Source organism: Kogia breviceps, chromosome 3 (assembly GCF_026419965.1).
Source record: "Kogia breviceps isolate mKogBre1 chromosome 3, mKogBre1 haplotype 1, whole genome shotgun sequence".
Taxonomy (NCBI): domain Eukaryota; kingdom Metazoa; phylum Chordata; class Mammalia; order Artiodactyla; family Physeteridae; genus Kogia; species Kogia breviceps.
This window is the reverse complement of record NC_081312.1, coordinates 13,640,334-13,664,009: the sequence shown is the minus strand read 5'-3', so window position 1 is coordinate 13,664,009 and position 23,676 is coordinate 13,640,334. Positions and strand designations below refer to the sequence as shown.

At 56.8% G+C, this 23,676-nt stretch overlaps 1 protein-coding gene across 9 annotated transcripts in view; it reads right to left on the bottom strand.

The window, feature by feature from the left end:
• Positions 1–5,566: 5,566 nt before the first annotated feature.
• Positions 5,567–23,676, bottom strand: part of TTC7B (tetratricopeptide repeat domain 7B) — a 241,385-nt gene continuing 223,275 nt past the window's right edge. For all 9 annotated transcript variants that reach the window (XM_059055632.2, XM_059055627.2, XM_067027900.1 and 6 more), the window contains one exon: positions 5,567–6,539. In XM_059055632.2, coding sequence (XP_058911615.1) covers positions 6,318–6,539 — 222 coding nt within the window. In that variant the 3' untranslated portion in view covers positions 5,567–6,317. The remainder of the gene's footprint in view (positions 6,540–23,676) is intronic.

The following is a 23,676-nucleotide window of genomic DNA, read 5'->3' as shown; positions in this document are numbered from 1 at the left end:
GAATAGATATATGTATATCTAAAACTGAATCACTTTGCTGTACACCTGAAACTAACACAACATTGTAAATCAGCTATACTCCAATATAAAATGAAAATTAAAAAAATAAAATGCAGTTATCATTCAAAAATATATATACTCATAGGAAATTGCTAGAAGACAATAGGCCAAAATGATGAGAAAGTTAACACTAGATGGTAGAATTTAATGACCTTTACCTTTGTATTCCTGAAACTGCGTGTGGTGGGAGTGGTCAGCAGAAAAATGCACCCGCCACCCCCAAGATGTCCACGCCTGTGAATTTGTCACCTTACAGAGCAAAAGGAACTTTGCAGATGTGATTACGTTTAGGATCTTGAGATGGGGAGGTGATCCTGGATTACGCACTTGGGCCCAAAGTAATCATAAGGTCCTTACCTGGGAAAGAGGGAGGTGGAAGTCAGGGTTGGAGCAGGCGCTATGATGAGGAAGATCAAAGGTCAGCGCGATTCACTGCTGGCTTCGAGGATGGAGGAAGGTGCCACGAACCAAGGGATGTGGGCAGCCTCTAGAAGCTGGAAACAGCAAGGAACGGATTCTCCCCTCAAGCCTCCAGAAGGAACACATCCCTGCCAACACTTTGACTTTTGCCCCTTGAGACCCATTGCAGACCTCTGACTTCAAAATTCCAGGAGAATAAACGTGTGTTAAGCCACTAAGTGGCCATTGACTACGGCAGCAATAGGAAACTAACACAGTGAGCATGTATTTATAATCACACACACACACACACACACACACACACACACAGAGAAAGCTGCTTGTTATTTTTAAAAAGGCAGAGTTATGGGTGAAGCAACTTCACTTCCACAGAGAGCCACGTGCATCTGCCAGTGCAGACAGGAGCTACCCAGGTTCAAGATGTTAAATATGAGAAAATGAAGTTTGTAAACATTCTTCATGAAGCTGCAAGCCAGAAAATTCAAAATACTGTACTGAAAAGTCTTGTGGTTTTTGAGTTCCATCTGATTGCTTAATGCATTTTACTGTTTTTAAGACCACGATTGGCTAAATGAAAATATTTGTAAATACTAATTTAGTAACCTTCGACCAACCATGTTAAAAAAAAAACAACAAAAAAACCCTTGAGAGGATTTAAAGTGGGTCACATCTTTTCAGTTTAGAGAATGCTTTTTCACCTTCACGTGGTCAGATTGTCAGTTCCTTGCTGACAATTAGAGGATGGGCCCCCTTTTGCACACTGCCGGGCCCAGGCATCTAGAGTAAAAAGTGGCAGAACCACAGGCTTCTTGGCCATGGTTTACCCTCAGGAAGTCTGTACATGGTCCTCTTGTAGGCAGAGAACCCCAGACTCCTACATCTCTCCATGGTGGGGGGCCTTCCCGTCAGCCAGTGTCACCGCCTCGCAGAGTGTCCCCTGGCCACCCCGTCTAAAGTAGCTATCCACCCATTGCTTAAAACTTGCTCCCAGCGCTGCCATCTATACGGTCATTATGTATTTACTGCTCTGTTTGCTGTCTGTCTCCCCAGTCCCCACCTGGACTGTGACCCCTAAAGCCACAAGAGGTGCTCAAAAGCTGGTAGCTCACAAAGGGGGATCCAGGTGGGTCCGCCTTCCCGGCAGCTGCACCTTCCCGGGTGCTGCTGAGGGGCGGTGGGGCTGGGGGCTGGGGCTGAAGCTCAGGCTGGAATCCCCTCCTTCCCACCATGGCCCTGGGGGTGCTGCATGGGAGGGCCAGGCTTGGCTCTCACCCGAGAGTAACGATAAGCGCAGTCGCGGTGACGGTCATGTTAACACGGGTACCATCTATGGAGCACATGTGTCCGTCGAACGCTGTGCTTATGTTACACGCGCTCTGAATCTCTGCACTGATCTTGTTCTGCCCATTTGACAGATGAGGAAGCTGAGACTCAGGACTAGTGACGGCCCCCCCTCCCCCCCACCACAAGGTTCCTCAGAGAGAGAGCATCCAGGCCCGGATTCAAAGCCCGGCTGGCCGGCCCCATGGCCCGAGCCCTTGGACACAGGCCCTGCTTCGGGCAGCTGCAGACGTGAGCTTCATGGCGCGTGTGGGTGGGGCTGGCTCTCCCTCTCTCCTGGACCCGGGGGCCGAGGAATCAAAGGTGAGGGAGGCCACCAGCTGCACCCCTGCTGACCTGGCGCTGTGGGCAGGAGGCCCCCAGCCCAGGCCTCTCCTCCTCCTCCAGGCAGAGAGGGAATGAAGCGCGGTGGGAACCGCCCTGTGGCTGCAAATAGTTCCGTGTGGGAAGAGAGGGAGGAGGGCGCGGCCTGTCTCCCCAGGGACTCGCCTCACTCCAGGCAGGGGAGCAAGAGGGGCGTCCCTGCAGCGCGGCCGGGGCCCAGGCATCGTGCTTCATCGAGGCTGTATTAACAGGCCCAACGGCGGTGCGAGGGGAAATGTCACCCCTACGCTGAGGCAGGAGCTGGAAGCCCTCCTCCGCTGGCGGTGACGGGACCGCGCAGAGCTGGGATTCCAGCCAGATCTGTGTGACCTACAGCCCAGTGGTCACCAGGAAAGCCTATTGTCCTCAGGGGGCCAGGGGTCAACCCGTAGAAGACGCGGGAGGCAGGGAGGGCCCTGGAGGCTCTGGGCGGCCCAGCTGGAGCTGCTGCTCCAGGCGAAGGGGCAGAAGGCACCCCACGGCCCGCCTGCCCCCCGCCGTAGCCAGCGCCACGCTGGGCCTGAGCGTCCACGAGGAGTGCGGCTGCAGCCTGGCTCCCAGGCCCCTCGCGGTGGCCCCGTGGGGTGGTGGCCCCTTCCTGGCACCGCACACCCCTCTACAGCTGCCTGCTGAACTCGTGTCTCAGCCGGGAGAGCAGGCTGGCAGGGGGGCCTGTCCCCAGAGAGGGACAGTGATTCAGGGTCACCCCCCCGGCAGGCACAGAGCTGGAATGGGTCCCCCGGGGTATGGCCTTGGCGGGGCGGGGGGGCGGTCTCGGCCTGGCCCCCAGAGACCTTCCGGAGGTGCCCCTGCCTGCCTGAGACATTTGCAGGATGTCCTTTTCCTGGTCCCATCTGGCCGAGGAGTGGGTGGAGGCAGCAGGAAATGAGCTGACCTCGAGTGGGAGGAAGGCTGGTGGCAGTCCTGAGGGTCGTCTCTGGGGACCAGCCATCCGCTTGTGTGTGTGTGGAGGGGGGAAGGGGGCTGGGGTCCTCACAGCCTGGCATGGTCTGCCCACTGCCGGTCTACCCCCCGGGACGGGACTCGAGCACGGTCTCAGGAGCTTGTGGTCCTGTGTGTGGATGCTTCCAGAGCAGGCGGGAGGGAGAGGAGCCAGAGAGAGGGGCGGGGAGGGCCAGAGGAGGCCTGAGCGGGCTAGTGACAATTCTAGAGCTCACTTGGTGCCCCCCAGTTGGACGTGAGAGGGAGAGGGGGTGGGGGGAGGGGGAGAGGGCAGGAAGGAGTTAGGCAGAGGTAAAGAAGGAGGCACTGTGCAGCGAGAGGCCCCCCGTGGGAGAGGGAGACGGCAGGGCTTGGAGTGGCTGGCCCTGCCTCAAAACCCCCTTCTGCTGCCCCAAGCCTTCAGGCGAGCCTGCCATCTTACCCCGCGCAGGCGATGCCGGGGGAGCTGGGGAGGGGCCGCTGGGCTGGGGCCACGGCTGAGGTGGGAGTGAGAGGCTGCCCAGCGTGCCCAGAGCAGACAGGGTAGAGGGCGAAGATCTCCAGAGTATGTGGGGAGGGTGCCTGGCTAAGGGCAGGACTTCCGGGGGGCAGACGGGATGGGGCATCCAAGGATGATCGTGTGACCTCAGAGGAGCTTGGAGTGACCCTCTGGAGGACTCTGGGGGCTGTTCCATGCGGTCACAGACAGGGACACGCACAGGCCCTCTCTTGGGCCATGAACAGGTAAGGGGTCCAGGGGAAGGAGGCCTTGGTTCCCACCTGGGGAGATCCTGAGCTCACAGCCCTCCCTGGTCCTGTGAGTGAGCCTGGGACCTGCCCCAGGGCCCAACCTGGCCCTGTCCCCAAGACCCTTCCCCGCTGCTGGTGGTGCAGAGGACGGCTGGCTCCCTTTAAAGAAGGGCATCCCCTCTCCCCTTACTTTTTCGTCCTCCCCGCCCTGGCCCACCTGCCCTCCCATTCCCTTCCAACTGGGGGGGTAGCTGGAGCTTTCGAGTTCCAGCCATGACTGTGGGACCCAGTCTCTCTACCTCCTCACCCTCTTTTCCTGAGTTGGCATCATTCTCAGGCAGGCCATCCCACATGGTGCCAAATGGCCACCCGCATCCCCAGGCTGGCATCCTATCAGGATGTCAAACCCAGTAGAAAGAGATTTTTTTTCTGATATTTCCATAACACAAGTCCTAGAGGGGCCTCCCATTGGCCAAGTTTTGGCCACGTGTCTAAACCTGAACCAGTCACTAAACTTGGGGGCTGTAGAGTTCTGGACGAAAAGGCTGGGCTCATGTGTTCATCCTTGAGCCGTATGGGTGGAGACTGGGTTCTCCCAAGGGCGATGGGACACTACGGAGGGGACAGATGTCGGACAGGCAGACGGCAGCCATCACCAGCGCCCCTGCGCAGGTTGATGTGCGCAGGACCTTCCAAGGCAAGGTCCTGGCACACAGCCAGCCTGGAAGAGAGTGGCTGGTATGATACCTAGACCATTATCCTTGGGTGGCCCTGGCCTCCTGCCTTCCCAGTCCTGACCTGGGAGGGTCTCTTCCCACAGTGCTGTGCAGGACGGCAGGCTGGCCCTGACCCTCCAGCCAGGGCTAGCTGCTGCCCCTCTGAGCACCTGTCCTTTCCTGCCAGTGTGTCACGTTGCGAATTCCATGACTTATGACCACCCACAGCTCCAGGTGCTGCCTGGCAGGGCCAGTGTTAAAGTGGGGGTGCCTACCTGCTCTGCCTACAGTGAGCTCTTGCCTTCAGTCTCTCTCCAGACATCAGTTGCCCCCTCACCTGCCTGCCTAGTGAGTCAGGGAGGCTGTGCCTAGCTTAGGGGGAGGGGGATGGAGACTTAGGGTGCCTAAGATCAGAGCTCAGGCTCTCCACACTTCCCTGGGTCCTGGCAGGGTGGGGTCACCCCACAGCTGCTCAGCCAAGCAGCTCTGGGGGATTAGAGAGGCCTGCTCAAGTTCTCTCTGGTTCTTGATCTTTACTATTCACTCTGTTGGGTTGAGTCTCTGACTTCACATCTGGCCCCCAAACCTCTATATGCCCTCTCCTCACGGTGGCAGGAGGGCTGCTGCAGTTCCAGCCTCACCTTTCAGGTTTAAGTCCCTCAGGAGAGTGAGACTCTTTCCTTGCAGCTCCCACTCTCATTGGACCATTTCAGGTCACATGCTCATTCCCGATCCTCCGTAGAAGTGAATGCTAGATGTTGATTGGCCAGGCCTCAGTCACATGCTCCAATCCCAGGCAACATGGGGAGAGCTGGGAAAGGCGAATTCCCACACTAAAATCAGGGCTGGACCTCCTAGTTCCAAGGGCTGACCTGTCCAGGACGGTCCCCAGGCACCGAAAGCTCCCCATCCCAGGAACTGAGTCTTAACCTCTCTCAGGTCTGTGGGCTTTCACGAGCAACACAAGCCATGGGTCCATTTAAAAATGATTTTATTACTAACTTCATCTTTCCATTTAGCCAAGTGTCTGTCATGTATAAGGAATGTCGGTAAATATTCCATTTGAAGCTTCTTTGTACATATTTCCATCGATAAATAAACTCTGAATTCACATAAAAAAGTTAAACTTAAATAACTCATATTTCCTTCTCTTGTAACAGGCCTATATTGGTAAAATATAAATATTCTTGGACTCAGGCTTTGTTCTAAGTGAGGGCAGTAATTTATCACATGGTACAATTACTGACAACAAAACCAAGAAATTGTCGGCTGGTGTCCTGGCTTGGACGAGTACTGAGGCGGAAAACAGAAAATTCACATTTGGTTTCGGGGCCAAGGGTAGGGCAGGAGTGGTGATGGTGGGGAGAGAACAGTTTTCTTTATAGCTCTGATAAAAATAATCTGTTCTGCCACTGAATTTTAACTTTGAATATATTCTTCTACATTTGCAGATTAATTCCATGATCATTTTACTTAAAACTTAGACGTCAGCTAACAAAATATGGCACATGATCCATTTTGAACAATGTCAATAGATTCAGAAACTATCGTTGGGCTGGCGGAAACGACAACAGAAATGCACGTGGAGAGCGGTGATAGGGGGTTGGTTTGGTTAGTCCACTGTGGTCAATCGCACGTTCATCCAGGGCCTTCGCGCGCACCCTAGACCCTCAGCGCCCAGGCGGGGCCCCCTCGGCCTGGGCGGCAGGGAGGCCGGGGCGCTGCTCAGAGCACGCGGGGGATTATGGTGAAGGGCACCGCGGGGCTGCTGGCCTCCAGCTCCAAGGCCGTCAGGAAGCACTCAGTGGCCGCCGCGTCGTTGCCCTGAGCTTGCAGGACCTCGCCCAGTCCGTTCCAGACCTCGTGGGCCGTGGAGTTCACCTGCACCGCGTCCCGGAGGATCTTCTCGGCCAGACTGTAGCGGCCCAGCTGATGGAGGATCAGGGCCTGCAGAGACAGACAGACAGACGGTCAGAGAGACTACCGCTCTGCCCTCCTATCTGTCCTTGAGTTTCGCCTTGGAGGGAAGCATGTTATCTCCATTGGGCTGGGCACAACATAAGTTCAAGTTCTTCCTGCGCTCGGGGCTAAGAGTCAAAAGAAACGCTCGAACCATGAACTGTAGGAAGTTACCGATGTTCAGCCATTTTTGAACCATAAAAATGGCGATTTCAAAGGGTTCACCCAGGAACGAACCGTTTGGATCGGCCATGGTCTGTACTGACTCAAGGGCGTCCTGCGTGTAACGGCTGACACTTGCCTGCACAGAAGGGTGTCGGCCAGCTTTTGTTCTTTTAACCTCAAGAAATGTCATTTGTGGCCTTACTACCACAACAATTAGAACAGAGATTTCTAGTTGCTCACAGGCCCCTACCCTAACCACGCCCCCGATCTCACTGTCCCCCGTGCACTCCAGGCTCGGCCCCCGCACAGCTGTCATTTTAGTTTTTATCAGGGAGTATGCGTTGGTCCCCAAATATTTTAGCATGACCAGTGTTTCCAAGTTGTGCATCTCCGCAACTGATGTGTTTGTACTCTTTCATCCAACAGATACACTGTCATTTACTCAAAGTCTCCCTCATCGGGGAGACATTTAGGCTGTACCCAATGAACCTCTTTCCAGACGGCCCTCCGTGCTCTTTTATTTTATTTTTTTAAATTTTTAAATTTTTAATTTTTTTTTGCGTTACGCGGGCCTCTCACTGTTGTGGCCTCTCCCTCTGCGGAGCAACAGGCTCCGGACGCGCAGGCTCAGCGGCCATGGCTCACGGGCCCAGCCGCTCCGCGGCACGTGGGATCTTCCCGGACCGGGGCACGAACCCGCGTCCCCTGCATCGGCAGGCGGACTCTCAACCACTGCGCCACCAGGGAAGGCCCCTCCGTGCTCTTTTAGACGAATGGGTTGCAAAGCTGTTTTTATAGCCCCGGAAATCTTTGGCTAAATGGAACCTTACCGCTCACGCTCACACATTATGGGTATAAACAGACAAAAAGGAACTGCTGGGGGTAGGACAAGGGGGGAGGGGCCCAGAGTCTCCAGTGGGCTCCCCAGAGGCCCTGGACAGGCTCAGTGGAACCAGCTGGACAACCTCTTGGAGAGTCTTCCTTTAGGACAAATGTCCCCAAAGTGGTGTCACTGGGTCAGAGAATAAGACTCTTTTGGGTTCTCCAAATATTTTGCAAATGATATCTCCAAAGGGCGGCGTCACGTTTTTAGCCATCTACAGAGTTGCAGTGGTCCGTCCCCTGCCCCACCCCCGCCATCATTACTCTTTATTTTTACTAATTTTGTAAGTGTCGATTGTCCCCTCCTTGTCAAAACCTGCATTTCTTTCATAACAATTGAGGTTAAATATTCAATATTTCCCATGCCCATTAGAAGACATGCATCTGTTACCGTAATTGTCTAATGTCTGTTTTTGACTTTTGAGGGTTTTTTTTTCTTCTGTGAACAGAAGTTTTTAGTTTCTTACGTTGAATTTGTTGATCTTTGGTTATTGATTGATTGATTGATGGTCACTTCAAAGCTTAGACAGTTATCCTTTCAAAGAACTGACATGCCTTGGATTCCATGTGCTGTGATCTGACTTCTCCCTGTAGTTGTCCACGTTCCCCGGCAGATAGGAAACCTCAGTGGGTCTCGTCTCCTCTATGTAGCTGGACACAAACTAGCTATTCCCCCGTCCCCTCATTCCTACGAGGCACTGCCTTTGTCACACAGTGAATTACTGCAAGAGATGGCGGCGGGGGGGCTTCTTAAATTTTCCGATGAGCTACACCACCTTCCTTTCGCATAAGCACTGTGCTGTTTGGATTTCCTTATTCCACATTAGGACGGAACAGGTGGGATTAGAGCCTTTCCTCATTGCTCTTCGCTTTCAGTGTATTTATTGACAATCTTGCCCTGTACTAGTCCAAATGAATTAAAAAAATCACTTTGTGGCTTCCCTTTGGGAGTTGACTTGTACTTGCACGAAAGCTCTAAGAGCCTGGAGAAGCCTAACATCCTTCACAGTGTCTTGTCTTCCTGCCCAAGAACGGGGCCCGCCTCACTGGTCCTTCAAATCTCAGCCGTGTACTTTCTTTCTGTGGCTCACGTGTGGCAGGGGTGAGCCCTCACTGGTTTCCTCAAGGCTGTGCTTCACCAGCGGGCAAGGGGCAGACCCAGGTCGTGCAGGGCCATAATGTGCAGCCTGGGCCAGGTGGGCCCACTCCAAAGGGCTCCGGCCTCCAAGATGAGCTCTTGGAGGGGGTAGGAGGTGCCCTCGGCAGGTGGTGTCCAGGCCCCGAGGGCCGTCCGGCTGACCTTGCTCCGGGCGTGTGGCCCTGGGGGTGGTGTCTGAGAGCCAGAAAAGCAGCCTGACTTCCCAGAGTCGCCTGCCCCTATGAGCAGCCGGCACGGGAGCTGTGAGGCCAACCCCGGAGGAGCTTGCGGTCAGAGGGGCCTGGGAGACCCACGGCCCCAGCGCAGAGTGTGACGCCTCAGCTCTGGGAGGGGAGGCAGCTCGGGGAGGCTCCCGGAGTGAGGAGGGAGAGGAGGCCTCAGGCCAACAGAGGCTGCAGACTTCAAGGTCAGGTCCAGCCTCTCTAAGAGGCCAACTGCATAGGTGTCCTTTCTTATTAACATCTAGATACGCTGTCACAATGTCCACCCTGGAGTCCCTGGGTATGAGTAGGTCCTGGACTGGATCTGCGAGAGCTGGGGTGGTGGCCAGAGCCAGGCAGGAGGGTGTTCCAAGCTTCGGAACAAACGAGGTGGCAGCAGCCAGTGCTCGCAGTTAGGATTTTACTGGGTTTCTGGAATGTGCTCTCCTCAGACTGCAAGGCCTTCCCGTTCTGCGGTGAGCACTGCTGGGTTTCGGCTGCCTTCCTAGGCTGGGCAGGGTCAGGTCTGCTGGGACTACCGTGAAAGCCCCCCGTTTGCACATGAGGCCACCTCAGGGAAGCACTTCCCGCGTCCACAGGGTTTTCTCCTCATGGCTCCCTCCCCAGAGCACCCACTCCCTTCCCACCCAGGAGGGGATAAGGGAACAAGGGCGGACCTTCAGTGTGGACCCGGGCTTCCTGGCAGGATGAATATTAATAATAAGAACGGCAGCGAGTGCCAACAGTGTTTATGGCACACCAGGCCCTGCTCCAAGTGCTTAGTTCAGCTGGGGACCCCAGAGCAATTTCACACAGGTGTGGCCAGGACACAGAAGCACCTGCGTGCAAGGCCTGCTTGTATTGCCGTGGAGAAAGAGCCCACAGTTGCGGGGCACCTAATATGCGGTGGAAAATATGCTCACGCACTGGGTCCTCCTACCCCCATTTTGCAGGTGAGTATGCCAGGGTGCCTAGAGGCTCTGGGTCTCTTGCCCTGGCATAAGCTGCTTACTGCAGAGCCGGGCCAGAACCTGCGTCTCCCAACTCTTCGGGCCCCCCTGAAGGCCATTTGGGTGTGGAGCGCACGGTGGGGTGGGGAGTAACCGCATCCCTCTCCCGCGTGGCGGCCCCGCACTCCGGCGTTCCCCCGCCGCCTCGCCCTCCGTTAGAGAAAACCTGACAGCTTGACACCTGCCCTTCCCAACCTCGAAGGTCAGGTGGAAAGAACGGGAGGCCACTTTCCCAGGACGTGAGGGCTATGCCTCCTTTCTTCCAGGGGAGGTTATCAGCCCCAGCTCACGCTAGAACATTCTGATTTAGCCAACAGAGATATGAGAGTAGGGAGGAGGGTCTGGGTAGTGGCAGCAAACATCGGCATTTAAAGGTTACAGAAGGAGCCCTGTCGTGTTCCTTCAAGGCAAGACTTTCTCAATGCATCAAATTATTGAACACACACGTTTTCTGAGCGGCTCTACCAGGCAGGGAGGCACAGATTGCGTGTTTGGCAAATGGTGGTGGGGACAAGCCACCTGGTAGGCCAGAAAGAGGCATGCGTGGTTAAGTGGTGCAGGTGGAGAATATAACTTAGGTCCCACTGGCTCTGCTGCAGTAGAAGCAACCTCGTGCTGTTCCCTTTCTGTACCCGGAGTTTTTTCTCCCCGTCGGGCACTGTGCTAGACACTTGAACTTGGCTTTGGCTCATCTCCTATTTCCTCCACTTTAGGTATAAGGAGATAGGTTCAGAAAGGCCAAGTGTCTTGCCCAAAGTCACAGGGCACATGAGTATGGAGCTTGCAGGCCACCCAGGTCTGCCTGAGGCCAAAGCCCCGTTCTCCCCACCTCGGCTTCTCATCCGCTCGCTGCTGTCTCTGTCACTTTAAGAGACAAGCCTGGTGCCCCTCAGGCACTAACCCAGTTACAGCCGAGCAACAGTAAACGGGCACCTGCCATGCTGCCCCTCCCCTCCACTTTCTCTGACCACTGATGGCTGGCTCTGTCGCTCCTTCCCACGGTTACAATGGGGAGGTGGCTCCTCTCCAGGGCACAGCTTTTCTCCTGTTTTTCTGCTGTTTGGGAGCATCCTGTATATTCACTCAAGGACCGAAAGGCTCCTTGCCTCCCTTTGGTGGCCCACAGGCCGGCTGTGATCTTGAGGCTTGGGGTGGCTGCAGCCGCCAAAGGACTGGGGGTCCTTTCAGCCGGAAAGCAGACCAATGAGATGTGGAGACCCAGGAGGACCAGGGCCTTGGTCCAGCAAGGCCCGGAGGTCACTGCTCTCAGCAGCAATGACCTGCCCCTACTCTGCTGGAGTGGGGACAAGAACCCCAGTCCTTTTGCTGGGAATTTTGTTTAGACGGTGGCAGGCTGCTGAATCTACCCTATCTTGGGGGCTCTAGGGTACATGGCAGCGGCAAGTGCACCCCCCAGAATGGCTGCAGGAACCAGCCACTGGGCTAATCGGACCCGTCGCCCTCAGTGCTGGGCAGCTAAGGGCCTTTGTGATTCTCTAGTGTTCTTGTGGGCTTGGAAATTTCCAGCCCATTCCTGGACTTATATTCCGAATGTACGAACAGGCTACCATTTCCAGATGACCTTGAAGCTTCCTAAGCAATTTGTCTAGTGGAACTAATTCCTAAAGCTGGAGCAGCTCGGGGAGACCTCAGACGTGCTAGGGGCTGCCAGCTCAGCCTTGGCCAGGGAATGAAAAATCGGCCTCTCCCCAGTGCCCCAGTGAGCCAAGAGCAGCTCGGAAATCAGTCACACAATGAGACCAACCAGGACAAGCTCCAGCTGGGGTCTGAGTCACTGTACTGGGCCAGCGTTGCTGGCAGGTTGGCCAGAGGTGGGATGGGACCTGGACGGGCCTGGCTGTCAGGACTGACACACCTCCCAAGCCCCTCTACGTTGTGAGAGGCCTCCCCCGGCTTTGATGTGCTCTTACGCGTTAGGACCCTGCTGTCTTTCTCGTTCTTCAGGCCCCGCTTCCTCTCTTCTGCACAGATCAAAGGCCAAAATGTTCTCGCCACCAGCTGGGTCCAACTTTCTCCCGGTACAGACCTCTTAGCTCATCCAGGCTGATTTGTCAGCCCAGGTATTTCTGCAGGACACAGCCCCCAGCCCCCTTCCGCCTCTCCAACCTCAGTCAGTCCCGGCCTGGCCCCTGCTGCTGGAGCTCTAGTCCATCTGCTTGAAGCGCTGACGAGCCCCGTTCCCCCCAAAGCCCAGGCTACGCTGCCTACCTTAGGCAGGGCTACCCAGAGGCACACGGCTCCGAGCCCCAGCCCTCAGGCTGGCAGGAGACAGAGATTTCAATGACTGACATATTTCACGACCTCCCATACCAAAATCACAAAAACTCACTGAGTGATTGCCCAGACCCCAGCCATGCGCTGGGGGCACCGACGTGGGCAAGAAGCAGGCCTGCTTTCAAAGCTGGGGCCTGGTGACAATCCTAACATGACCGAGCTGGGGCCAAGGCGCTGGGCTGTGCCTCGGCCGGCGCGCCAAGACGCTCCTCACTCATGTCTACACCTCGGGGCCGCAGCAGGTAATGTTGGCTCCTGCCTAAGACAGGGGGTAAGTGGCAGAGCTGAGACGTGAACGCTGCAGTCCGCGCTCCTAACACGGGGCCCTCTCCCTTTCTCTTGGAGGGGATGTGCAAACAGGCCTCCACCTTTGCCAGCCCTGCTGTTTCTGGAGACTCTGGAGGTGGGGAGCTGGCTGGGGCTGGCCTTCTGAGAAGACGGGAACCACCGAGGAGGTAACTCATTAGTCCCTTTCTTCAGACACCAATGGAGACGGCTTCCCAAGCTTGTAATTATTATAATCAGGTGTTTTGTACAAATAAGATCTTGGTGATGCACCAAGTTGCAAATAAGGGATTAAATTAAACTTGTTATTTCCAATGAGGCAAAATGGACTTGGCTAGTTTGAGGACAGTTAGCTTCTTCCTCATTCGTGTCTTTCGTGTGTGTGTGAAAATTGCTGCCCAAGGACTAAACACCCTGCCCCACGCTGACGGCACCAGTGCAGGAGCCCTGTGCAGGCTCCACTGCTGCAGACCTGGCTCTGCGGAGCACCTCTGTCCACGTTCCCAGGAGACCAATAGCCGGGCTGCAGGACAAAAAGCTCCTTGGAGATTGTAGGCATCCCTGTGGTACTCTGCCCAAGTGCCAAGCCAGCCCTTCGCTGGGTTCAAGGGCGTGTCTCAGACCCCCGCTTGTCCCCCTAGGCGTACAGGTACAGGGAGATAACAACACCTCAAGTGCCCCACCACGGCATGCCTTGGAGAGGGGGAAGGATTTCCCTGGCACCCGTGAGCCAGGGGCCCCATCCTGGATGGGGGCTAACGACCAGATCTGCAGCCTTTCCCAGGGCCTGGCCTGCACCTGAGCTGCTGGGACCGTTCAAGGCAAGCCAGCACCTCCGAGCTTTGGACAAGGATAGTTAAGCCTCCTCCTGGTGGAATTCCCATTGTCAGGACCCCAGGATTGCGATGGCAGCTAAAGGAAAGCCTGTCTCTCCAGCTTGTTACTCTCGGGGACAATGACAGAGCTGCTGAGCTGGCTGCAGTCTGAGCCGTGGCTGTGCTGGCTGGGGGAGGTGTGTCAGGGGGTCAAGACACAGGCTGTGCAGGCCCTGGTCACTGCTGGTGGCTTCAGAGTTAGAGGGACCCACCAGCAGCCGGGGAAAGGTGTGGATCGCTCGGAGACGGCAGAGGGTAGGTCAGGAGCACGGGCTCTAGGCTCCCCCAAACTGGTTTGAATCCTAGCTCCACCACTGACTTGGACAACTTCCTCTGGGTCTCAGGTGTTCTGTCTGTATAATGGGGACAAATACTAAAATACAGGAGAGCAGCGAGGCCTAAATGAGACAGAGTTTGTAAAGTACTCAGTATAATAAACCTTGGGTGAAGGGTCCCCACCATCAATATTATGGTTATGAGCATTATCATTCCTCCTAACGATCGCGGGGCAGGGAGGGCTTCCAGGACGCCCACGGTTAGACGATACGTCACTCCAATCCCTGATGCCCTCTTGGCTGGCGCTCTGTGAGAGCAGGGACCGTCTGATTTGCCTTCGCTTTTGCAGCACCTAGAGCGGGCCTGGCACATCTGAGGTTCTAGGTGAATGTTTGTTGAACGGATGGAAGGATGGAAAAGGGGACGGTGTGGATGCTGTGGGATGGTAGAGAGGGGAGAAGTGGGCATGGCCTCTTCCAGTGCTTCTGACTCATGACCCCTGGCCTCAGCTCACCTTTGTCCACACTCCCAAGTCAGACCCCGCTCACTCAGAGCCTTCTCCCCCTTCCGGGGACATCAGCATGGTGGCTGAGTGAGGGAGGGGAGCAGCCCCGTGGGAGAAGGGGCCCGGTTCCCGCCGGAGCCCAGGGGCTGCCATGGCCTCCCCTCAGGCTGTTTGCTCGCTCAGCACAGATCTGACACTGCTCCCCAAGAACACCCCAGAACCCACCTACAGACTTTCTGGTCCTACACTCTTACAGATGAGGGAACAGAGGGCCAGAGAGGAAAAGAGCCTTGCTCAAGGCCACGACCCCTGGATGCAGAGCGGGGCTCGACCCCTGAAGGTGCCAGGAGGAGAGGCCTGGTGGCAAGTCCCCAGAGTTTTAGTTTCGGAGCCCAGTGCTTTAACACTGCCCTCAACACAGCTGTACATGCACGGCAGAGTCAGGGCTTTCTGCAAGCCTATCAGGCCCCCAAGAGGGAACAGGGACCCCACGCGAGCTCCCACCCTTTCCTAGAGGCCATAGGTCGGCTGCTCTGGGAGTCAGCATTAGCTGAAACATCAGCATTGGGTGAGAGAAACCAGCACGCTGCCGTCACCGCTTCTCTTCAGGTATTTGCATTTTCCTTCGTGAAGATGCAGTCCGTCAGAGAGAGGCAGGGTGGTAGCGGTGGTGTTCTCAAAAATATTTTTCTTTTAAATCAGAAGTCAGTGCCACTCTCAGGAGACCACAAGGAGCCAACCGACTTGGAAAGACCTTCCTCGGAGCAGCTCTGAATGCCAAGCCTAGGGAGGCCCACTCTTCTCTGCAAGCGTCAAAGGCACTTTTGGTTCTGAACACGAGCGTTTTGTGGGTGCGGCGAGGGGGCAGCCCTGAGCCCTGCCCTGCTTTCCAACGACGCCATGAAAAGGAACTGAACTCATACTCGGATGGGGTGGGGTTCCAGCTTCTCCAGCTGGATTCCAGTAGCTCTGGGTGAGGCCTGGTCTACACTGGGCTCTGTTTTGTGTTTCATTTCTGTTTGTTTTGAGTGCTTAGAAATCGCACTGGCTTGTCAGGGGCCCGAGTGTGTGTATCCTGGCAACTATGGCAGCCGTGGAAGCCCTGCCTAACCCGGCCAGGAGTCCCCAAGGAGCCCCATTCTAGGGATCCTGGCTGATGCCGAGAGCGTCTGCAACCCTACCTCCTACAGCCCCTTGCCTGCTGGAGCTCCAGAGCCTTACATAGGCCGTCAAGAGTGAGTCGAGGATGCCCTGGAGAAGGACCCCTGGCAGTTGGTGTGACTCAGTTTTCCTATCAACAGATCTCAAGTTTTGAGGAGGGGCTGGTTCTTTGCCACTGTACTCAATTTGATCCAGTTTCCCCAAAGGCCAAGGCTAGCCATTCCTGAGGACCATGTACTCATCTGAGCCAGGACACAGCAGGGCATGTGCACGGCTGCTGCAACTGTCACCTGGGGGTCTCAGAGTCCCACCTAGCTGCCCTGGTCCTCAGGTGGGGACAGAGTGTTCGTGAGGCCACCTGACCTTCGGAGCAACAAAGGGCCGCCGATGTCCTGTTCTGGGGCCCTGGACTGAAGCTCATGAAGAGGAGGGACAATGCTGGCTGAGCGGCTCCTGGGGAAGGGGCAGTAGTGGACAGTGACCTTGAGGATGGCTCCTGACCGGGGTTGGCGGAATTGAGAAGAGCTGGGGGCGGGGGTGGGGGGAGAGTGGGAGCGAGGCCTCCATGGTAGCCAGACTTTGTCCACGTATGCTGGGGCTGGAGACGAACGTTACGAGAAAATCTCCTCACGCCCCCGTGGCCCCCGTCCTCCACATCCCTCCAGTCTCCCTGCTCCAGTGTCAGAACCAAATCACGAGGTGGCTCCTTCCCCAACCCCCTTCAAGTCAACTAGGCCAAATGCCCCCATGTCCTCAGACAGGCATGGGGGTGCAGCGCCCAGAGGGGAGCCTCGGCCCGAGGAACCTGTGGTCTGGGCACTAAGCAGACACCCTGGGAGCCATTCCCTCAGCAGTGCGTGCTATGAAATGGTGCTGAGTATTCCAGAGGGAGGAGGGAAAGACCCCCCAGCCCTTCCCCTCCCTCTCCCAGAGGATGAGCAGACATGGCTGAGAGGCTGCCCACACCTTTGTTCACCAGGATGCCTGGCGGCTGCAGGAGGCTGTGCTCTCATGGGGGCCCCTTTCCAGGTCAAATGTTTTATTTGAAGAAATGTACCTTCTGGGGACCAGGCTTTTCTAGCATTGAACTCAACTCAGAAGGAAACAAAACTCAATTTTTCAAAAACCTCTTGTTTTTCGAAGCCAGCAGCCAACCAGCTATGGAAGCAGAAATCCTCGGGGTTGGCGGGGGCGGGGGGGAATTGGGCCTCTGCTCTATGACACAGAAGTCCCTGCTGCTGTCCCCGACAGGCAGCCTCCCACTCTTGTTTGCACCCTCCACTGACGGGGAGCTCACTACTTCTCCAGGCCGCCCACACCATTGGTGGGCAGTCTGAACTGTCGGTTAAAAATGTGTAGCTCTAATTAGGCTTTATATCTAATTCCTACTCTTTGCTGTTTGCTGAGTCCTCTGGAGTCATGCAGAAAAGCTCCCTCCCCTCCCTTTCTGCCCTATAGCCTTTCAGGCTCTGAAGAAAGCTTCCAGAATTCTCTCTCTCTCTCTCTCTCTCTCTCACACACACACACACACACACACACACACTCACTCCAGGGCTTTAGAGGAATGGTAAGCTCAGACCTCCCACCCTCCCGCCCCCATCTCACTGGACTCTAGTGCTGAGTGCAGCACCCAAAAGAGACCTCACTGTGGGCTCAGAAGAAGAAGCCGTTAAGCCCCAGAAAACCGCGAGTGTGGCTTGTCCCTTATTTTTAAGCGTCTGACTGGCAAAATCTTTCAAAGCTGCTTTCTTCCAGAATGGTGTGGAATATTCTGAAGGAGCTCATTCTACGATTAGCAAAGCAACGGGCCGTCAGGCAGTAAACACCAGCGGTGAGGAGGGGGCAAGTCTGGCCCGAGCCAGGGGGCCCGTCCAGCCCCCAGTGGATGTCACACAGACTCAGGGCCCTTGGCCCCAAATTTCCTCTGGCCTAATTTCTTTGAAACTGGGTAGTTCGGCGTCAGTGCTGAAATATCCACAGATCGTGGTGGCTTCTAGGGAACAGTCCCTCAGGGAGGAACCACAGCTGGCCTGCCAGCAGCTTCCAAGCACCGAAGACCCACAGCCTGTCGCGTCTGCAGCAGGCGTCGGGAGGGCGCTCAGGCGTGTGCAGAAGGGCACGTGAGTGCCCCCAAAAGCGGGAAAGGGGGCCATGGGTGGGCACGCACGCTGTCGGGGTCACAGAGTGAGCTGAGGAACAGCATCCCAGTTCCTGGGTTCCCAGGTCGGGGCTCGCTCACTTTGCTACAACCAAAGCTGTGTTTAGCTCTCCTCTCCCTTCCGCAAACTTCTTTTGAGCACTGCGGATGATCCGGCACTGCGGTGTCGGGAGCTGTGGGGCGCGCAGGGCGCTCAGAGGCACAGGCCGACACCCTGGCCACGTTCCCTGCTCTCTCCGGCCTGGAGGGGTTGGTTTGCTGGGGGTCCTGCCCCAGACTGAGAGCCCCCTGGGCAGGGCAGGGCTGTCATTCACGTGTGGACACATCGAGAACAGAGCCAGGCTGCTGGAAGGAGGATAACGGGGCACATTACAGGAGAGAAAACATGATGCTCCCCCCCTTTATAAAAAACGAATGAGAAGCTCACAGTTGGGGTGACCGCTCATGGCCACACAGCGGTGAAGCACTGTCACCCCAAATCGGATCCGATACCTCCACCTCTAAAAGCTTCCTGTAAACTGGTACCTGGCCCTGCGTGTCTAGTTCTTCCTGGAGGACAGTGGCTCTCCCTGAATGGTCTGGGGTAGGCAGGCTCCTATCTGGGGGAGCCACACCGGGGACGGGTCTTAGAGGTGACAGAGAAATGAGGAAATGGCCCTGGGAGTTGGGTCCCAGAACCCAGGTTTCCCAAGGACCAGCTCAGGGCTCTTTGGCCCACGTCAGGCTACCAGGATCTCTAGAGAGGGCACCGGGCATACAGGGGGCTTAGATGCGTGCCAAGAGGCTTCTCTGGGTTGACTGGCTCTGACCCCACAGCTCGTGGCTGGTTTGTCCAGGCAGCAACCCTCCTTGGGGGGGAAGTTCTGGGGACGTGACATCCCCTGCGCAGCTCTGTCAGCCTGCCTGGGCAGCACAGGCCCTCCCTGCACGTGCTGGCTTCCAGACCATGGGCTCTCCAGACCCAGGTGACCACCAGAGCGCCTGGCCTGAGAGGGGCAGACAGCACTGCCCGCATCTGTGTGACGTAAAGAGCGCCCACCCTACCCGGCACGGCACGCCCGTCCGGTCTGGGACGGGGGCAGCCCAGCTCCCTTCCCTGCGACGTAACCTCAGCAGCATCCCTTCCGCTGGCTGTGCCCATCTTATAACCCCCCCCCCCCACCTGTAATCTCTGCTGGAAGATGAGCTCAGACTCCAGATTAGAGGTGGGGTGCCCTGTGCCCTCGGCGGTCTCCCCTGGCCCCGACGGCAACCTGGCTGTATAGAACTCAGGGCCCCTTGACTTGCCCTTCAGAGTTCATGGTGTGGTGATTTTGCTAGTCAGGAAGAGCAAAGGGAGAGCTGACCTCAGTAACAGAAGGATGACATCACCTCAACATCCGTATGTCTGAGCATCTCTCTGACTTGAACACTGGAAGGACTAAGGAGGCGTCGGCTTCCTTCCTGCCTGAAAAGCGCAAAGGCAGGCTGGGAGCTGCTCCCTCTCCTTTTGCCCCAAGTGCTGCCCCGGCCCCTAGCGCTGGGGGGTGGAATTACTTTTATCTGTGTCCCGAGGCCTGGGTGTCCCACACTGCGGCAGGCAGGACCCTCGGAGACCAGGCCGGCAGGGTGACGGGGAGTCCTGTGCCCGGCCGCGGCCTGAGGCAAGGCACTCATAAATTCAATGAGCTCGCGCTCAGAGACACCAGCGTAAGCATCTCCAAAGCTCTGTGAGGCGCACTGACCTAATTGAAGAAATGTCAGATCAAGCCAGCCCCACGCAGCGTCAGGGGACACCCGTGAGAAGGAATCTCGGGGTTACCTCTGCACCTCAGGCTGGGCGGGGGCCCTGGCGAGGGGCGAAGGGGGGAGCCTTGGTGTCCCCAGAAAGATGTGGGGATCCTGGGCATCCTCCTTACTCTGAAGCCTGGGACAGTTCTTGGTAACATTCCAGATAAATCTCTAGCCTCGCCTCCCTCAACCTGCCATTTAAATCACGTGCTTTGTTGTTGCAGCTGAGTATTAGCTCAGAGTCTCAGCGTGAACAGGAATGGTAGCTGCCAGCTCTGAGGAGAGAGAAAGCCACAGCTTGGCCCCAGGGCTGTGGGACCTGCCACGCCCCAGACGATGTTTTCTGTAGGTGCTAACACGGCTCTCCGGGCTCATACTTTTCCATTGGTAACGGGCAAGAGACTCCTGGCTGACTTATTTAAACGTCTCCCTGGTTGACTTATTTATAAATAATAAATAAGGGGGATAGCCACCTTCCCCAACAACAAGTCAGGCAGCAAGGGGTGGCCTGGAAGTCGGCATTTCCCCTCGGTCTGAGTTACCCACGCAGTGGAAAGTTTGGTGCTAATCACCCCCGGCGGCCAAGGCCCAGCCTCCCAGCCTCCGGGGAGGCTGCTGTTACTCCGGGTGTGTTTGGGAAGATGGCGTTCCTCTCGAGGCCTGTGCAGCCCAGCCAGAGAGTAAACCGGGTCCTGCTTCGGGCCCAGCCTCCCCGTGGGGGGGTCCCAGGGCTTCCACAGGTGAGAACAGCAGCCCAGACAGTCACCTGGCTCTTCCAGAAGCTGGTGGGGTTGGGGATGGGGAGGGAGACATGACCCCAGAGCCCTGGTATGGGGAGTGGAGGTTCTCCACGGTCAGAAAGACAATTCACAGGCCACCACCTCATTGCTGAGCTGACGAGCTTCCTGGGAGAAAGCCAAGGGTGGGAGGGTCCTAGAAACTCCAGCCCCACTCCTGAGGTCCCAGGCTGAGATCCCTTCCCAACGACCCTGACAACACCCTCATCAGGCCTCTGTCCCAACCTGTCCTCAGATGGGGGGATGGGGTGGGGGAGGGTCACACCTTTGACTGGGGTGTCACTGTACGTGAGTCTGAACATTTACCACCAAACAATGAAAGCAAAAGCCGGTCCTGTTATTTCCAGCAAGAAGTCCTGGCCTTCCCTGGGCCGGCAGCTGGGGCCGGGAAACGGCACGCTGGTGGAGGGCCCGCCCTCTCAGGCCAGCTCCGTGGTCCACCGCCAAGCTGTCCAACTTAGGCAAAACCTTCTCTCTAGCCTCTTTCCCAACCTAGGAAATGAAGGGGTGGAGTAGATGATCTCCAGATGAAAATACTAGGGTTTGGTAGAATTTCCCACCCAACAAGTATTTTTGGAGCACCTGCTGCACACCTGGTGCCTAGCTATTCTTTCAGGGCTTAAAGTTTAATTAGAGAAACAGGCAGAGAACACTACAGGGCAGCCTCTTTCCTGCTGTCTGCAGGGTAACCGACCACAGCGTGAAAGGAAGGGGCGAGGGGCAGCGGCCGGCGTGGCCGGGAGGGCTTCCCGGGGGAGGAGGGGCCCAGAGCAGGGCTGCCCTCCAGCAGCAAAACTGGACACAAACAGGAGGGCGGCCCCGGAGGCACGTTCCCTACCGCGGCGCAGCAGCCCAGGCGGAAGAGAGGGGAGCAGGCTCTGCTCTGATGCTGTGGGGGACCCTGGAACCCCGTGGGCGCTCGGTAAGTGCTGCTTGACTGAAAGGCAGTTCCGGTCCCTGGCACATGCTCGGTATACTACAGGCACTCAACTGATGGCTGTGTATGGGCGTCATCTCCCTGCTCAGTCACCCAATCCAGGCTAGGCAGTGCCCACCCTAAGAAGGGCTGGCACCGTCCATGGCACCTCTGGGCGCAGTGGAGCGGGGGAGCGGGGCGGAGGGCTTCCAGGCCCCATCCCTGCAGGCTCCTTGGGGATATCATGGAGAACGCCAGCTGCACGACAGCCACCAGGACGCCTCCAGGCCAAGTGCTCCCGCGACCGGGCCCGCTGGAGAGGGACAGGGCTCCCCACCTGCCCCGCCGGGACATGAGCGCGGTGACCTACTCTCCGCCGGGGAGGATGCGGTCGTTTTGGCGAGTGCCTCCCCCATCCCCGCCAGGGTTTGGCATGAACGGTTTTTCCATTTTTACACAGGAACAAACAGAAATGATAAGACTGTTTCTGATGACGGGAGGACAGGAACTGATAAACCTTGGGAAAAACGTTTTCCACAAATAACAGGAGGGCTCACCCCACGGAGTCCGGGCAGGAAGGTAGGTGTGGGCTCCGGGACCCCTGGGCTGGGCCGGGCCAGCCTGGAGGCCAGAGCCCGGGGAAGCTACGCTGCAGTGAGGAAAAGAAAGACAGGCGGTTTGCTCGGACGTGGGGACTTCCACGCCTGGGCTTTTGTTATAAACGTTCTCCCCAGGGCCCTCAGGCCTGTCCTGGGACACGCGGGGAGCAGCTGCCACCGGAAACCACGTGGCTGCCGGGGAAACGGAACAACCTGGCGCGCTCTCGCTGTTCCCACAGAGCCGAGCTCTTACCACTGACCACTTCAACACAGAGTAAACAGCATCAAGATTAGGGCCATTTCCTCAAAACTCCCCCATCAGCCCCCATGGGAAGGGTGTAGTGACGTGGTGGCTCCCCTGAACAGAGGCCCTCGGGGCTCGGCCTCGGTGCCCAGGGCCGTGAAGGCTTCTCCAGGCCACGTGCCTGTGCAGGGAGCTCCCCAGTGGATCCCTGAGGGGTTGACCAATCACCTGGACGGAGACAGGCAATGGGAGGAGGAAATCACAGCCGCTGCAAATATGGCTCCCGCGGTTAAGCTCCTGCGACTCTCACGTGTGTGGACTTCGGGAAGGTAACACTCACTGGGTCCACAGAGGCAGCCGCTCGCAGCCAGCGGGGACCTGGCCCGGGCTCTGCTGCCCCAGGAGCTGAGAGGGTCTGGTCTCAGCTTCCCGGTAACCCACTCGGGCACCCCCTGCTCTCCGACTGGGGTGCTTTGCTGAGAAGCGAGCCCTGGCCTTCTCCCAAAGGACCTAACGTCCACCTTGCATGGGCCCTGGGGACCTCTTCACCTCACCCTCGGTTCTCACAGCCATGCTTCCTCGGGAAAAGGGAAGGTGCGGAAACCTAACACCTGCTGGGCAGCTCTTACGTGCTGGGAAGGTGCCCTCACAACACCTATAAGGGGAGACAGCTAGTGGGAAGCAGCCTCAGATCACAGGGAGATCAGCTCGGTGCTTTGTGACCACCTGGAGGGGTGGGATGGGAGGGTGGGAGGGAGACGCCAGAGGGAGGGGATATGGGGATATATGTGTAGGTATGGCCTATTCACTTTGTTACACAGGAGAAACTGACGCACCATTGTAAAGCAATTATACTTCGATAAAGATGTTAAAAAAAAAAAAAAAAGGATGGAATTCTCATTTCTGCGTGACAGAGGCCAAACTGTCCAAGGTCATAGGAATCGCCCTTGGGTGGTAGACCTAGAATTCAAAGGTGGGTATTCTTGGCTCCAAAATGTGAGCTCTCCCAATGACCTCTCCCTCCCTGCCACCTGCCCGGGCAGTTCTGAGTCTCAGTCTTTCTCCCCGTTGCCTCTTCTCAGCTGTTGTGTCTGCAGAGAGCGGTGAGGTGAGCTCCACTGCATCTGTGCCCCAAGCACCCTGCGCCCGGAAGTCCTGACTCAGGGACTGCTCCCCGCTTCTCCTCTGCCGCCCTCCCCACCACTAAACCATCTGGATCCGAGTCCAGCGGTGTGCTGGTAAATTTGCTCTCCGAAAGAAAAAAACCCTGATGCGTAGCACTTGCCACTTTCCGTGGTATAAATACTCCCTCCGTGGCTGAGTTCACAGGACATCACTGAAGGCGGAGCTGGGAAGCAGGGAGCAGAGCGGCCCACTGGCCCCCAGGCACCCTCTGCGTCCTCCAACTGGCAGGAGCCCTGAGCTCCTCGCCCCGGGCGAGAGCAGAGAGGGGCAAGGAAAGGCAGGCGATGCTGGTGCCCTGAAATGCGTCCACCCCGTCGGCCAAAGCACATGTCATCTTGATGGCTGGGTGGGGTCAGCACAAAAATACTATTTTCTTCAGATTCGAGGACAGAAAGGGGGAAAAGAGGCCCATTTTCTTCTGTCATCAAGCAACTTGACTCGGGGAAGCTTAACGCATCATTGAAATGCCCTCATAACACCTCCAACACCTGGCCTTTGTCTTCTCCCATTCAGTCTCCAAAGGATCATTGGGCAACATGGCCTTCTAAGCCTGGATTTCCCTAAAGCCAACTTTCTTGTACACCGGGCTGCATCCTGTCATACTCGTGGGTGGGTGCATGGTGGTCGGGGGTGACTGGAGGGG